The sequence below is a fragment of the Aythya fuligula genome, chromosome 1 (assembly GCF_009819795.1).
Source record: "Aythya fuligula isolate bAytFul2 chromosome 1, bAytFul2.pri, whole genome shotgun sequence".
NCBI classification, from domain to species: Eukaryota; Metazoa; Chordata; class Aves; order Anseriformes; family Anatidae; genus Aythya; species Aythya fuligula.
In genome coordinates this window covers 97,575,268-97,592,023 of record NC_045559.1, presented here as the reverse complement: position 1 = coordinate 97,592,023, position 16,756 = coordinate 97,575,268, and the positions used below count along the sequence as shown (strand labels likewise).

The following is a 16,756-nucleotide window of genomic DNA, read 5'->3' as shown; positions in this document are numbered from 1 at the left end:
GGAGAAGAGTCCGTGGCACGTCACGGACACAAAGGCAGCTTCCCAGCTGTGACAGGCCAGTAGTTTCACCAGGCACAATATTGATGAAGGTGCCTGGAGTGGCAAGGCAGCAGCCGAGGAAGGAAGGCTGTTCAGTGCATGTCAGGCTTGTGCTTAGCTCCATCTTTTATTCTTCCACATATTGAAGTGTGAATGTGGGAATTTTATGTTCAGTTCATAGCAGGAACTAGATTGAAGTCTTTCAAGTAAAACGGAAAGGTGGAGCATATTGAATTAAAACAGTTTGTTGGGCTGGAGTATATTTAGAGATAGCATAGGTTTCCAGAAGGTGCTACAGGGCATATTCGTGACAAATAGGCTTAGCTGGCAGCTGGCCATCCATTTTGTTTTATTTTCTCTCCAGAGCTTTTCATAAACAGGAGCTCTGAAGCTGCAAGTAATCTGACATCATTCTGATTTCTGAATTTCTTTTGAATTTATTTGTGGTGAGTTCTGGGTCTTGATTCTCACCAGCAATAGATGAATTCCTTTGTGGGGTTGTCTATGGCTTTTCTTTGAAATAATATATGTATGAAGAAATGCCTGAGAGTTTTTGTCCCAGCAATTCTTCATACTCCCTGGTTGAAGGATTTGGAAAAAAAAAAAAAAAAAAATTACCTACACTAGCTCTTCTTCTTGGTTCTGCCAGATAAACCCAGGATCTAGGACTTAAAAGTTAAATTATTTTAATGTCACTGACCTTCTTAAAATCCAGTGATACCAGATCTGGTAATGGGCAGGTAATTCATTGCTTACTTTGTCTTGCTATACCCTTGCCATGAGATACTAAGACTATGAGCTCACGGGCCTCTTAGCATCAGCATTCATCTGCAGCTGCCCCTCAGCTGGTGCCCTGAGCTGAACCTGGGGTTCCCTGCTGCCCTCCTGCAGGGACTGTGCTCAGCAGCTGCTTGCAGTCCAGGATTTTTTTGTGTGCTCATTTATTGAGCACTGAAACCCAATGAAACTGGGTTTCATTGTTCTGGTCATCTTTCCATCCAACTCTCCCCTGGACTTCAAAGAAACTCAGTAGGAGCCAACTTTTCCGTTTAATGTTTCTCCATAAATTCTTTGCTGTGTTGACTTATGTTTTCTGGTAGGCTATTCCATGATTTTTTCCAAGCAATATAGCCTTTCCTCCTAGGGAGAAAAAAAAAAAAAAAAAGCTTGTTTTGCTTTAACTGGGCTAGGCTGGATCCAGCAAGGCGAAGGCCAGCAGTCTTTGTTTTTTCAAAATGTTCTGTCAGTAGCTCTGTAATCACCTTTTCTATTCAGTTCTATTTCATCGCCGATCAGCAAGCTTTAAAATGCACAGTTTTTTTGTTGACAGTACACTAAAATGCAGTCATCTACACTTTCAGATGGATTTAAAGGCACAGTTGATACTGAAGTACTGGAGCTAGCAAGGTCTAAGCCCCTTATATTTCTTTGAGTTTCTCAGTTGACAAGTTTACTCATATATTCCTAATTTGCAGTGGTCTTTCCAAACCAGTTACATGACACATGGTTCTGCCCCCCTGGGGCTTCTCTAGCTACCAAACACTGGTTGTGTTTGTGCATTGGCCTCTGCTATGATTAGTTGGGATTGCTGGCTGAGACAACGCAAGCAAGCTCTACCAGAGCACCCCAGAGAGGCAGAAAATGCCCCACCCATCTGGTTCGCTACACAGTGGCTTCGCTGAGTTTTTGGCCTCTGGTGGGATAGGTAGTTCAGGCTGGAAGGAGGCAGCTGGTCCAACCTCCAGCTCAATGCAGCGCCAATTTCAAAGTCAGACCAGTCAGGCTTCTTACTCTAAGGATGGAAAGCCCACCATGACTCTGGGCACCTGTTTCACTGCTGAACCCCTCTCCACCTGAACATTTTTTTTCTTGTCAGAATTTTTAGTCAAAATTTTCCTTGCTGTTACTTGTGATCATTGCCTCTGACCCTTTGCTGTGCACCTCTGTGGAAAGTCTGGCTCCATCTTCTCTGTAATTCCCCATCAGGTAGCTGAAGACAGCCATGAGGGCTCCCCATCCCGTTAGCCCTCTCCTCTCTAGGCTTCGAACTGTCTGTTAGGACAGCTGAAAGAACAAATTGCTGAGAGAAAAACTTGCATTGGTGATAGAGACACGAGTCTTGCCCATTCTACTGAAATAGGTTTATGCCAAGCTAGTTGCAAGGAAAGAACTGTGTGCCAGGCTATGTCTTGGCAAGTCAACACACATTTATTTGCCATGGTTGCTACCCAACTGTATAATCACATTTGGTGTTGGCAAAAAGCCTTTCCTGAGCCCTGTTAAAAGGTGTAGTACACACAGAACCTAAGAAATGGTGCTATCATTCTGTCTGGGGAAAAAATAAAAAAATTAAAAAAATAAAGAGTCCCATACTTAGACGACTCCCCTGATTTTGGTATGCTCATCCAGCCCTGGCCCTCAGGAAATCTGGCACCATATGCCATTTTATCACAGCAGCCTTAGGCTTATGGGAAGGCTTTAGTCTAGTTTTCATGGGTATTCCTGTCTTTATTAAACAAAACTGCGCTTAGGCTGGGATTATTCTCAGTTGTACGCCTGAAAAGCCATTTTCTATACAAACCAGCAATCTGCCACTTTTTTCAGCATTGTGTGACATGGCTGCTCTCTCAATGTAAAACTGCACAGTCAGTGAGTTACCGAGTGACTGGCAGGAGTGACTGCACTTTCCTCCCTCAGTAAGTAGATTTCAGACCCACACAGACATGAAGAGCAGAATTCCCCTCAAATCCCTCCCGTCCTACAGAAGTAATCTGTACTTCATCATTCTTTTCAGTGCTAAGAGATTGTTGATATCTATCTCACTTATTGGAAATAATGAGTGTAATATGACAATTTTTGTGTTTTTACGTTCACGAAGGGTGTTTCTTCCTGCATGCCACGAGCAATTGTAAACTCTTCCATAGAGTTTCTTCCACAGAGATTCTGAAAAAATCACTTGAAATTTGCATCGAGTGGTTTTAAAGAGAAGCCCAGCAATATGATGCATTATACAACCCTCTCCCAGATGCCTTGTGAGGCCCTCAAAGTTGCCAAAGCTCCACCAACTTGCACCCCCCTCCAGAATCTGGCTTATTTAAGCATAGGTGTTGCCACAGAATGATGCTGGGATGGACAGGAGGGGTCCGTGGAACCTCACTGTCACTATGACTTCATACAGCCAAGCCAAGGCTAAGGTGGGAGAAATGGGTGGGGAATCAGCAGAGTCTTCTCCATTCATGGCAAGTCCACATCGGTGTTAATGTTGTCAGTGCAATGCAGTGTTTGCATTTTCAAAGTACCACCTTTCTTAGTCAAGGAGTCATATTAACCAAGTGAGAAATTCTGGCAGGAAATAACAAGGATACAATGCATTTCAGCAGTGCTTTTCATCAGATCATTCCTACTTACTTTACAAACAGAATTAAAGAAGCCTCACAACATCCCTGTGAGGTAGGTGGAAATTCTTACACCCATTTTACAGGTGGAAAAAACAGGCACCGAGAGGTAAAGTGATTATCACAGCAAGTCAGTAGCAGAGCTGGAAATAAATCTAAGATCATTATCCTAGGTCCACTGCTCTAGACACTAAGAACACCAACTCCCACATGCTATCGTAAGCTAACACTACCTTTCTCTTCTACTTTCACCTCCTTTGGTGAATTTGACACTTGCATCTTGTGCTCCTTCCAGAGAGCCACGTGATCAGTTAATGATTTATTTGCACAGGGAGTCAAGGGGGTAGTACATACCTTTAAATGATCCAGGCATGACTCGTTGTCCAGTGACTTTCCCCTTCCCAAGATAATTTTCCCTGTTCTCTCTCTATATATGTTTTGCTTAATTATTTTTGAATACACTGAGTCCACAGCTCTGAGGCTGCTACGCAACTTCACTAGCAATTTCTTGAATAAATGATTAAATTTGTCTCACTGAGGGTGGAATAAAACACATTTATATGCTACCACATTCAGAAATAATCCTTTGCTCATCTGTAGGGCTTTCCATCCAAGGACCTCCCATCCTATTACTAACACAATATATTGAGCCTCACATCATCTTCGTGAGGTAGAAAAATGATTCCCAATTGTACAAGAAGGAAGAATGACTTGCTGACAGTCCCACGGTGATTTCACTGCAGAGATGAGGCTGAACACCATAAAACCTGACTATTAGTTCCCTGCCCAGTTTGCTGAGAAGTGCTGCTTTGATGCCGTGGCTCATACTTGGCAGCTGCAGCTTCTTCAGCAGCCTGGCAGGGCACTCGAAAATTGGCTTGAAAGAAATCAACAAGCAGCTGACGGGATGCAGGAGGAAAACATTGGCTTAATTCATTGCACTGTCATGACCTGGAGGAAGAAATGAGCTTTCCTGTGGCAGCTGTGAAAGAACTACAGAGTGTCCATTCAGTATGTTGCATGTAGTGTATTCTACCGAGGCACTCCACTGAAAAAGAATGACATACTCAACATCTTATGATTAAAGACTGGATTGTCTGACAGCCATATTATGAACCATAAACCTCTGATGAATAAGCACTCATCTCTAAGTAGTCCAATAATCTAATGAAGGTAGGCATGTCAGAGGTCAGGAACAGGGATGGTTATTAAAATATTTTGCAAGTATAAGGACTTTGCATGTAATTAGAAGGAAATGGGGGTTGGGGAGATGTTCATCTACTCTGGTAAATTGGTATCTGGAAGGGTCAGATGTTCTGAAGAAAGTAGAAGATACCTCACACTGAATGGTTACAGGTTACTCTTTCCCTACAGGGAAATGTGTTTCCAACACCCTTCAATGAGTACGATCTTTTATGATCAGAACTATTACAACTCTCTTTTACCATCTCTGTGAAGAAAAAAATAAAATGTAATGCATCCCATCTAGTACAAATGCGGTGGTTTTGCTGTTCATCTAAATCATTGCTCTTTCTGGGATTCTAGCAGAGTGTTGGACACAATGGAATCTTTTCATAGAATCACAGAATGGGTTGGGTTGGAAGGGCCCTTAAAGCCCATTCAGTTCCGTGCCCCAACCATGGGCAGGGACACCTCCCACCAGCCCAGGTTGCCCAAAGCCCCATCCAGCCTGGCCTTGAGCACCTCCAGGGATGGGGCATCCACAGCTTCTCTGGGCAGCCTGGGACAGGGCCTCACCTCCATCACAGTAAAGAATTTCTTTCTAATACCTAATTTAAACCTACCCTCCTTTAGATTAAAGCTATTACCCCTTGTCCTGTCACTACACCTCCTGACAAGGAGTCCCTCCCCAGCTTTCCTGTAGGCCCCCTTTAGGTACTGGAAGGCCACTATAAGGTCTCCCTAGAGCCTTCTCTTCTCCAGGCCGAACAGCCCAACTCTCTCAGCCTGTCTTCATAGGAGAGGTGCTCCAACCCTGTGATCACCTTCGCGGTCCTCCTCTGGCCTCACTCCAACAAGTCCGTGTCCTTCTTCTGTTGGAGGCCCCAGAGCTGAATGCACTTTTCCTTCTAAAAAACTTCTCTCACTTTAGTTTTGCCAGGTGTCTTTGTGTTTACTATTCTCGTTTCTGTAGTAAAAGAATGAGTAAATGGTAGCCTCCAAATTCTCCCCCTGCATGTTCCTTCACATATCTTGCTTTGCCATATCTTTTCCCAAAACTGAGGAGGTACCTTCCAGTCTTCTGTCACAAGGAAGTCTCTCTTAAAAACCTAGCAGCCTTTCTCAAAGGAGCAAAGATTATGACCACGGGCAGCAAACCTTGGGAAAATACACAGTCCCAAGGGGAGCAAAAGGATTAATAGTGTAAAAAAATACATGGCACTGCTATGGTGCTGAAGAATCCCAATGCACCCTACAAACTTTCTACATATGTACAGCTTATTACTTCACACATCAGTGAAGTTCAGCCACCTTTGTGCTAGAACATGGCAGCTGCGAAACAAGGAGTGGGACCTCCACCGAGCAGGTTACATCAGTGACAGAGGTGATTGTACCAGGGGTCGCCTGGGCTGGGACGCAGTAGAGCAGGACAGCTCGTATGAGTCCAAGCCCACCCGAGACCCATCTCAGACACTCGTTTGACTTCAGTGGGCTTTGAGTCAGCCCTGCTACAATGGGAGTCGGCAGGGGTCTTTTCTAGCTAATGGCAGGATGAGTTTTATGCATTGTGCCAAAGACTGTTTTTTTTCCTGACCTGGATTAGAGCCTGCCCTGGGAACAATGGAATGGGCTGCAGCCCAGCAGAAAGAATTCGCTGAGCTGGCAGGGTCTGAGGTTTGCAGAGCAGAGCAAATGAGAGTGCATACCTGCACTTTTCTGGCATGAGGCTCAGTTTTAGGAGGGACACAGCTGGTAACCTAAAGCTTTTAAATGTACTGCTGCACTGTCCCAGCCCAAAGGTGCTGCTGCAGTCGTAAAAATAAAAATCCACAGACATTTAAACATTTGCAAGCACATGCTTTTCTGCCTTTTGTAACCAAAAAGATTTACCGAGGCTCTGAGAGTTCTGCACAGACCTGTTGGCACAAGAGGTCTAAATGATCTTTTGAAAGGTCTTGTTTTATTCAAGACTTTGGCCTTTTATGTTGAAGTAGACCACTGGATGGCTCCGGTCTGTCAAATTAAAAACAAAGGATGTCAAAAGACTATTATCATATCAGACTTTTCAAACTCGAACAACCAGTTTTGTATTCAGAGGTTTAAATTGTCACATAGTCACCCAGACCTGTGGTTTAGGTTCACAGGTGCCTTCAGGACACCATACCTGAGATTTGCTGAGTGCCTGTAAGTCTGGGAGCTCCAGGAACTGAGCACATGTCAGGATCGTGCCATGAAGGCTTGTATTTGGTTTCGTGCTCTGGGGACTGTAGCTGTCCCTCCTTTCACAGAAAACTTCCCACGCTTGCTTTGCTAAATCGAGTTTCAGATCTTTAAGTCACAGGACTACAAGTAAAAAATATATCACTTGAATTTATTCTTCCCAGTACTCTGAAGTAGGCTTGGGCTGGATGACCCTCTTGGGAACAAATAATCCATCTGTGGGCATCTGCTAAATCCTAGAAGAGAGCTAGTGTTAACCTTGCCCACTGTCACTATCACTTGAAGAGTAAAAATATTTTTGAAAAAAGGAAAAATATTTTTACCTAACTCAAATTTGCATGTATAAACAAGTTGTGGACATTTTTGGCATTTTCTTTCTGAATAGAGAGGGGAAATAGTGCTTACTGTTATAGTGTGGTGATGCTAAACACAGAATTCACTTTGTTAATTAAATAAATGCAATTCCATGCCAACGGTGAAGGGGAGATCTGCTCAGTATGCAATAGGTGAAAACAAAAAGAGAATTACTAGATATGGTCGTGTATCAGCTGTCCCCCTACCTGGCTGGCTCATGAGACAGATCCTCCCCATGTTCCTAGAAAAATTTGGAACACAAAGCTTCCAGTAAGTACATTCACAGTGGTGGCATTTGGGTTTCACTGCTACATTTGGTCTTAAAAGATATCAGTTATGTTTACAGCATCAATATTACTGTAAGGAATGAGCTGGCATGTGGAAACAGGGAAAATGTTTTTTTTCAAATGGACATATAGGGCAAATAAGGCACAGTTACCATGATAGTACCTTTCCAGTTGAGAATCTCAAGCAGAAATAATATTCAAATGACCATTTAGCACTTTGCTTAAAATATCTTTTGATTCTTTCTCTCTTCTTTTCTTTTACTCCTTTTCCTTTTCATGTGCTCCCCGTATCCTGCACCCTCATACAGTCAAATCATCTGACCTGGCCCGGCTGCTGGCTTTACTTAGCCTGCTGAGAGGTCTCATATCAGTGGCGAGTTCAGCAGGTGCTGAAGGCCCTTCCACTTCATCGCTCGCCACCTCCTCCTCTGCTTTCTTCACCCCTGGCTCTTCCTGAGGTCCTGGCTGTTCCTCTTCTTGTTCTTCTTCCTCCTCTGCTCTTACCTTCTCCTGTTCCGGTTCCTTTGCTTGTGCATATGATGGTAACCTCTCATCAAATGCCCTGGAGAGATCTTCCAGTGGCCCCATCCCAATCTTCTCCTCGAACTCATTGAAGGCAGACGGAAGGGGACTGGGCTCAACTCCTACTTCTGTGAGAGGGAAATAGTGGGACACTGGCTTCTCTTCTTCTAGCAGCTTGTAGCCTTTGGCCTTGGGGATGGAGGAGACTGTGATGGCATGGAGGGGCTTCTCTGGCACCTCCCCCACTTGCTCCTCTGCTGGTCTTCTCAGAGCCTTCCGGATCCTTTTCAGGATCAGGTGACTGATCTCCACCAGGTTGAGGAAAAGGGACACAGAAGCCACCACCAGCATGAACATAATAAAGATGGTCTTCTCTGTGGGCCTGGAGACAAAACAGTCCACAAGATTAGGACAGGGCCACCGCCCACAGCGGTAAAGGGGGAGAATTCGGAAGCCGTAGAGGAAATATTGGCCAACTATGAAACCCACTTCAAAAAGCATTTTGAAAATGATGTGGGAGATGTAGGTTCTTAGGAGGGTCCCCTCCAGGCGAAACTTCTTCGTCCCATCAGGGTTGTTGCCTTTGTTTTGATTTGGAGCCAGGGGCAGCTTCTCTTCATCCACCTCAGCTTGCTGCCGCCTCTCAGCTTCCTCCCTCTCTTTCCTCTTCTCCTCCATGCGGACATGGTGCACCGCATGCCCAAAGTACACTAGCGAAGGTGTGGATACAAAAATGATCTGTAGGACCCAGAGCCGGATGTGGGAGATGGGGAAGGCCTCATCATAACAGACGTTCTCACAACCAGGTTGCTGGGTGTTGCACACGAAGTCTGACTGCTCGTCTCCCCATACAAGTTCGGCAGCTGTCCCCAGAATCAGGATGCGGAAAATGAAGAGCACTGTGAGCCAAACTCTCCCGATGACAGTGGACTGCTCGTTCACCTGCTCTAAAATGTTCCCCAAGAAACTCCAGTCACCCATTTCTTACTGTCTAAGGAAAGAAAAAAGAAAGAGAATGACCACAAGTTATGCTAATGTTTTCCCACTGATGCCTGTTGTTGCTTTCAACTAGTATTTCCCTAACATGCTTTGGAAACAGAAAGAAGGATTCTTGCTTGCCCTGATCACAACGATTTATTAGCAGGAGAAGTTCTGAGAAGCCAGAGCAAACTGCTTACCAAATTCTTTCTTCCTTGGCTCTAAGCAGTCACTTACTTTTGAGCCAAGGAGTATATTTAACTCCTTTTCCAGATAGGAGTCTTCTGTGGTCTCTCGTAAGCTCAGTTGTGTGTGCCTGCTTAGAGTTTATACACGTACAGACACTTGCCAGCAGTACAGAAGAACACATTTATCAGCATGCAGCTGCAGCAGTTAGAAGGAGTGAAGCTTTCAAGCACCCAGGCTCTTCTTCAGCAGAGCCACACATGGGTCAAACAGATCTCAAATTGGTGCCCGTCTTGTATATATACAAACCTGGACTCTCTATAGGTTGCATATATTAAACGCGTATTAGAAATCACTCTGTTAGGTAACAATAGCAATAGCAACAGCATTACTATGTAAGTAATATTTTATAAGATTAATAACTACCTTATTTACTATTTCTGCTATACAATAAACATTATATATGATATAATTATTTAGCGTTATTGGAGTTACTGAATCTGCCTTTCAAGTCAGTTGCGTCACTGACATTGGAACCAACCTAGAGAGAAACACAAAGATCTGTCACTGGAACCTAAAATACTAGTTTCTCTGTAAAATGTGTGTTGCTATCCCAGGCTAACACAGAGACAGAAGCCAGCTACAGATATCCTATTGGAAAGCTAAGAAAGTAGTCAGTTTTCAAGAAACACAGATCAAACATTACATCCCTCAATATTTTTACATAATAAGGGGTTATTCCTGGCCAGGGCTTCATCCTGTGTATCCAAAACTTCCTACTGTTTAATTTTAGGTAAGGGAAAAATCTATGAATGCAGGAATAAAGAGGAAACTTTTTAGGGGTTGTCTGATTTAATATATCGCAGTAGTCTGAAGTCTCTGAGGAGTGCAGAATATTACAGTGACCCAGAAAGAGCGACTCGTGGACAGCACCAATAGAAACAGCTAACATTATTCATAAAATAGCTGTTCACAGGGACCTAGAAGTCCATCTTTCAGATGCTACCTCCATCTATAGTTTTCCAGATGCAGACACACATATACACGTGCTAGGAAAAAAGAATGTACAGTCAACAGTATGGAAATCTGAGTATTTCAACTTCCCTCCTCCTTCAGATAGCACTGGGATATATTTGTGATGCCATATGTTATGACACACCAACGCATACCAGTCTGTTTCAGCTACTCTGTGTACATATTCACACATAGACAAACACACAAAATATTGAGAGTTCTGTGACTCTGGGGAATTTCACAAATTTTCAACGAAAAAAATCCTTGTGATGTCATTTTTCTAAAACAAGATGGACTGATTATTCTCATCTTCAAACACCGTAAAATTTTAACCCCAGACATTCACGTTAGAAAATGAAGACAAAACACAGTCCTTCAGCGTGCATAAACACCTTGCAAGCACAAGCAGCAAACATATAATTTAATCACTGAAGAAAATTGCTACTTTCTCAGTCATTAAAGTTGTGTAAAGGAGTGTGTTAATGTCAGCACTTACATTAACAAGTCTAGCAGAAGATTATGCTGTTTACATACATTATCTAAACTGATTTAAACATTCTCTTTCTGCAAATTCACAGAGCAAAGTACACCAAACAGTTACCAATCATGTGCAACTCTGTAAAAAACATGACTGCACAATATAAACTCCATTGTTCCCAGGCACTGCAGTGAACTACATCCCTTTCTTTCCTTGTGAGTCACACTGCTATCCACAGCTACCAGTTGAACATTTCCATTACAGCATGGAAGAGCATTCTAGACATGATAAACCTTATCACACAGAAAACTCACTGTAGAAGAGATGGAAAAATGTTTCCTGACTCTATCAGATGCAGCTTGCTACACTTGGCTAAACTCCTGCGATCACTTCTGAACTTGCCACGTTTTTCAACGCTCTGTCATGGCCACCCTATTTCCTGCAAGTGAAGTTACTCAAGGTTTCTCAGTTGGCTTAACTTTAAGGAACAATTTTGGGTGGATTGGAGATGAGTAGTACAACCAATTCAGATGCCTAGGACTCCACCTGCAGTCAGCCAGCTCCTCAAATCTCAGAAAAAAAAATAAAGAAAAAAAGAAAAAAAGAAAAAAAGAAAAAAAGAAAAAAAAAAAAAAAGATTAAAGAGATGAATTTACACAGTCCCCTTTTCCCTTAAATTGCCTGTCATGAGGAAAAGAGCAGGAGTCCACCTAAGCCCACTCAGAGTTGACAGACTCATATTCTAACTCACATGGGCTTTCTGCAAACCCCCTCCCTGCTATTCTAGATGCTGCTATCTGAGCATGCTACCAGCAAGAAAGATCGCATAGATTAAGGATGTTGAGCAAGCAACTTGCCACTGGGAAAGGTTCCACCGAAGAATTGTGTCCCCCTCCTCTCTTGGCACTCTGCAGTGAAGAGTGAACTTTTGTCTCTCTTCTTCCCTACCCTAAAAGTCCCAATCTTGTCGCACGACTGAGCAGATATGACTGAATTGGCTCTGATGGCAGGTTTTAGTTGCCCTGCAATATTTAAGCTCTGAGCCAGACGGCTTTATGAAGTGAGTGGCAGTTGGTGATGTGGGGAACAATAGAGAGAGAAAAAAAAAAAAAAGAGAGAAAGAGAGGCAGAGACACAGAGAGGAGAATCCACTGAACATGAAAAAGTGGAGGGGGGAGAGGAGAAGGCAATGGGCAGTAAAAACCTAATTCATGCATAAAGGGGAGTTTGCACAGTTGAGCAGGGACTGAAGCATCTCTGCAGATCTGCTGTGGTTCAGCACAGCTGTGTGTGTCCCCACTCACTAGTCTTTGGGTGTCATCATGAGACAGGTGAAGACGGAGCACCCACATCTCTGGTGGTGGCAGAACTAATTGAATTAATTTATTACCCTAGTCTCAGCTCTGACAACCAAGGCATACGGCTGATTTCCAGCACAGGTGGTCACTAAGGCAATGCATCTGAGTTTGGCATTCTTGGATACTTTGGTCTGCTCTTTAACATCTTTTACTAGGAAAAAAGAACCATCAGTCAATCTTATCCAAAGCTGAGAAATACTAGTTTTACTGCCTAGCCTTTCAGCATCTTTGTTCTGCTTAGTTTTTCTTCCAAATGCATTTTGCACATGCATCAAAAATGTCTAAAACAAACTGTTTTGTTAAGGAGTGTAGCCGAATTCCATCAGCCCAGCAAACAGGAATGTTACCTCAGGCATACTTGCCTACCCTCAGCCATCTGCAGAAATGCTGGAGACCCTGCAGAAGAGAAATATCTCACGTTCAGTAATGCATCCACAAGGACAACTGCTCTATGAGTTTTGATTATGAGGCAAAAGATATGACTTTATGCTGAGGTGGTATTTTTGTAGGTTTTTCTGTATGAATTGTTCAGAACATGCTCTCATTGCCCAGCTCCTAAGAAAAAGAAGATTATGGATGCAAGATCTGCTAGGCAATGATACAGGTACCAAGCTTATAAAGTGACAAGTCAGCAAGTTGCTCTGCTCCCTCTTTACACAAAATCACCACGGAATTTAATTTCCCAGAATAGCTCTGGGAGATGCTGTTTCTAGAAAAGCTGTCATTTGAAAGAGATATTATAACATGACGGCTACAAAATTATTATATCTTCAAACCAATCGTTTGAGGCCTCTTTTAAGCATTTCTGGGCATTTGTGCCCAAGTAGGTTCAGAGCTTCAATTCAACAGCTGTCTTCCCAAGCAGTTTTTAAGCTGAGTTGCATAGTCCCAGTATCTAAGGCACAACTGGAAGCAGAGAGGATGGTTTTCAGGCTGGATTTCAAAAGAGCTAGAGATGGAAGAGAATCAAATTTTGCAAGAGGGACCAGTTTAGAGACAAAGAAAAATCAATCTCTATGCATGAAGTTGGAATAAAGGTCATATTCTGAACACCTTAATAAATCACTCTCTTAATAGAGAAGTAGTAGAGGTCTGGTACACGACATTTTTCAGCTCAAGCTATATAAAGCATTGGAAGAGACTTCCTGGCGAGAGGACACACAGAGGAGAAGATACAGAGCCCAAGAATATGCACTGATTAAGAACAGGCACAGTTTGTTCAACGAGAGGAATAAGGATGGTAAAGAAGAGCAAGGAATTATTTTGTTGTTTTGTTTTGCTAGTCGCTGCTGAGATAAACTAGGATGAGTACATGAGTCATGTACTAATGGTTGTCACTGCCACCCTCATCCCCACTTTGGGAAACAGTAAAAGACAGAGGACTGACTGATACAACCAGGAGCTAATGTCTTTAAATAATGGCTGCAAGCTGCTGTATCACAGAGGCCAAATGGTTCAGACATTAAACTGCCCATCCCTTTTCAGACTGAAACTATTCTTTTGAAAAACAGCACTGGCTGAACATGCATATCCCTTTTCTGGGCCCTATCTCTCTAATTAAATAAGCCAAAACTGAGATCTGGTATGTAACTACATGGCTACAGTCCATCTCTTAATTACATCCAGCTACTGTCAGAGACATTTCCCATTAACTTCCTATCTGCCATTTGCAAATACTCTCCAAATATCAAACACTTTCTGGCAAGATGCAAAACTGCTTGCAAGATGTAGCTGATGCAGAAATTGTATTCAAGTTACTCATCTTTGGATATATGTAACCTTCACTTGAACGATCAGTGTGAGTTTTTTGCTATCACTGGGATGCACAGCCTTTAATATGGGAACAGTGAGCTTGCTGGACATTTCTGGTTTGGGGAAAACCACATGGTGCCTTTAACTGGATTCCTGAAAAAAAATAAACAAACAAAAAAAAAACAAGGCAACAAGGCTCTGGGACAGATTTTCCAGCTCACTAGGGCCTCCTCCTCCTGCACAAGTACAGAACATAGCCTAAATAAAGATGGCCAATGAGGAATTCCTCTTGTATTGGGACTACACAGGGAAGTGATTGAGATGGGGATGGAGAAGAGAGGGCAGAGCAGTAAAAGAACAATTGGACTTGACTCTCTCAGCCATCGGGGAAGTGCTGGGAGTCAAGGCTACCTTTGTAATATGAAGGTGGTGGCTGTGAAAGAAAGGAGGAGAGACAATAAAACCAAAGGTCTAGAAGACTGGACCTAACAGAGCATGGGACATCTGTGTGAGTCTGCACAAGAACTGCAACACTGACAGTGCCAAATCAACTCTGATCAACACTTCCAACCTGTGTACCTGGCCTAATTTTTATGCTTTCATTAAGTAATGTGTAGAAGTGCTGAGTACATCCATCACCAAATACCAGTACAAGAAATACTTGTGGCTGATGTGAGTAACATTGTTACTAGGACTTCTTGCCTTCAGAAAAACCATGGATGTCTCTAGCACTTTTAAGACATTATTTTCTTTGGAAATAAGTTTGCTTCATTGAGGAGAACTTGTAGCAAGCTCACTACCCAGTACTTCATGAGAGCAGACTTTGTCCTCTTCAGGGATCTGCTTGATAGAGTACCTTGGAATAAAGCCCTGGGGGAAGAGGAGTCCAAGAAAGCTAATATTCAAGAATCGCCTCCTCCAAGCTCAAGAGTGATGCATCCCAGCAAAGAAGAAGTCAGGCAAAAATGACAGAAGGCCTTCACAGATGAACAAGAAGCTCCAGGACAAACTCAAAAACAAAAAGGAAGCCTACAGAGAGTGGAAGCAAGGACAGGTCGCCTGGAAGGAACACAGGGAAATTGTCTGAGCAGCCAGGGAATAGGTTAGGAAAGCTAAAGCCCTGATAGAATTAAATCTGGCCAGGAATGTCAACGTCAATGAGAAAGGCTTCTTTAGTATCTCAGTGATAAAAGACTAAGAAAAATGTGGGTCCTCTCCAGAAAGAAGCAGAAGACCTGATTACCTAGGATCTGGAGAATGCTGAAGTATTCAACAGCATCTTTGCCTCAGTCTTCACCAGCAAGAGCTCTAGCCACACAGCACAAGTCCCAGAAGGCAAAGGCAAAGACTGCGAGAATGAAGAACCACCCACTGTAGGAGAAGATCAGGTTCAAGACCAGCTAAGGAATCTGAAGGTGCACAAGTCTATGGGACCTGATATGATGCACCCAAGGGTCCTGAGGGAACTAACAGATGAAGCTGCTAAGCCACTATCCATCATATTTAAGAAGTGGCAACCTGGCAAAGTCTTCACCAACTGGAAAAGGGGAAATATAACCTCCACTTTTAAAAAAGAAAAAAGGAAGACCATTCAGATGAGAGCCACAAGGATGATCAGAGGGCTGGAGCACCTCTCCTAGGAAGACAGGCTAAGAGAGTTGGAGTTGTCCAACACAGAGAAGAGAAGGCTCTGGGGAGATGTTAGAGCAGCCTTCCAGTACCTAAAGGGGACATACAAGAAAGCTGGAGAAGGACTCTTTATAAAGGAGGGTAGTGATAAGATAAGGAGTAATAGTTCTGTACTAAACAGGGTAGGTTTAGATTAGATATGAGGATGAAATTCTTTACTCAGAAGGAGGTGAGGCCCTGGCATAGGTTGCCCAGAGAAGCTGTGGATGCCCCATCCCTGGGGGTGTTTCAAGGCCAGGCTGGATGGGGCTTTGGGCAGCCTGGTCTGGTGGGAGGTGTCCCTGCCCATGGCACGGGGTTGGAACTGGGTGGGCTTTAAGGTCACTTCCAAGACAAATTGTTCTGTGATTCTATGACTTCTCATTCTTGAGCTGCTTTGAAGTTGGTCACTGAGCTCCCATCTCCTGGCACCACTGAGACAGTAAAATCTCCGCTATAATTCAGCCTTTTGCTCACAAACTACGAGGTCACTTGGGGAATGTGAGATTTTTCATTCCAGATGGATTTTCAACACAGACATGATGTCAGGACAAGGCAGGGCCATGCTATTGAACAGCTCTGTTCATGCATGATAGCAGATTGTGCAATTATATAGCGCATAACCCTGGATAATGATACCTCTCCGTCAAACAAAGTTATCTTCTCCTGATCTGCTTAGCTAGAAAGTGGCACATGCTTCCTGTTCTTCTGCTGAACACACAAACCTTTCACTCATGGCTGAAGCTGAATATCAGATATATTCAGCCTCCCTGCAAGAACCTGGGAGCTTTACCCAATGCTCTTCTCTGCTAGATGACCACCCAACTTAGTGGATGTTTGCTTTCTAGTAACATGCTTCTTTGTCCATCCTTGAGCCAAAACTGTCTACCAGTCTGATCATTAGAGATGAGAATCTCCCCAGACTTCCTCTTCTCTCTACCACCTACTGGCGTCAGAAATCATTTAAACGTAGCTAGTGCTGGACAAATCTTTGGACAGAACTTGCCATGTCCCTGCAAAACTGGCAAATGTCAGTGTCCCCATTTTAAGGGCAGAGCTCTAAGATTTTTCCAGGATTTGCCCAAAGTTGAGCATCTTTTCAGAGCCCTCAGGGAACTGGAGAATATATTTCGCTAGAAAACTTCAAACAAAATGGAAAGAAAAGAGAGGGAGAAAAATATAAAGCATCAAGAAGGAGGGAAACTGGGGAAGTATGCAAGTAACAGAAAAGGTGAAGTCAGGGTTGGATTAATCTGGGGCTCAAGTGGAAGATAAATACTTATGGGAAATATGTTTTTAATTTAAGGGATGGAACAAAACTAG

The 16,756-nt window shown here is 43.3% G+C and overlaps 1 protein-coding gene across 1 annotated transcript; it reads right to left on the bottom strand.

Annotated features, from left to right (window-relative positions):
* Positions 1-7,777: 7,777 nt before the first annotated feature.
* GJA8 (gap junction protein alpha 8) lies at positions 7,778-8,980 on the bottom strand. Its single transcript, XM_032206912.1, has one exon. The coding sequence runs from the start codon at positions 8,978-8,980 to the stop codon at positions 7,778-7,780; it is 1,203 nt and encodes a 400-aa protein (XP_032062803.1).
* Positions 8,981-16,756: the final 7,776 nt, after the last annotated feature.

Bases quoted from the DNA above. Each gene is read 5' to 3' on its own strand.
- GJA8 (XM_032206912.1), bottom strand. From the start codon at position 8,980: ATGGGTGACTGGAGTTTCTTGGGGAACATTTTAGAGCAGGTGAACGAG.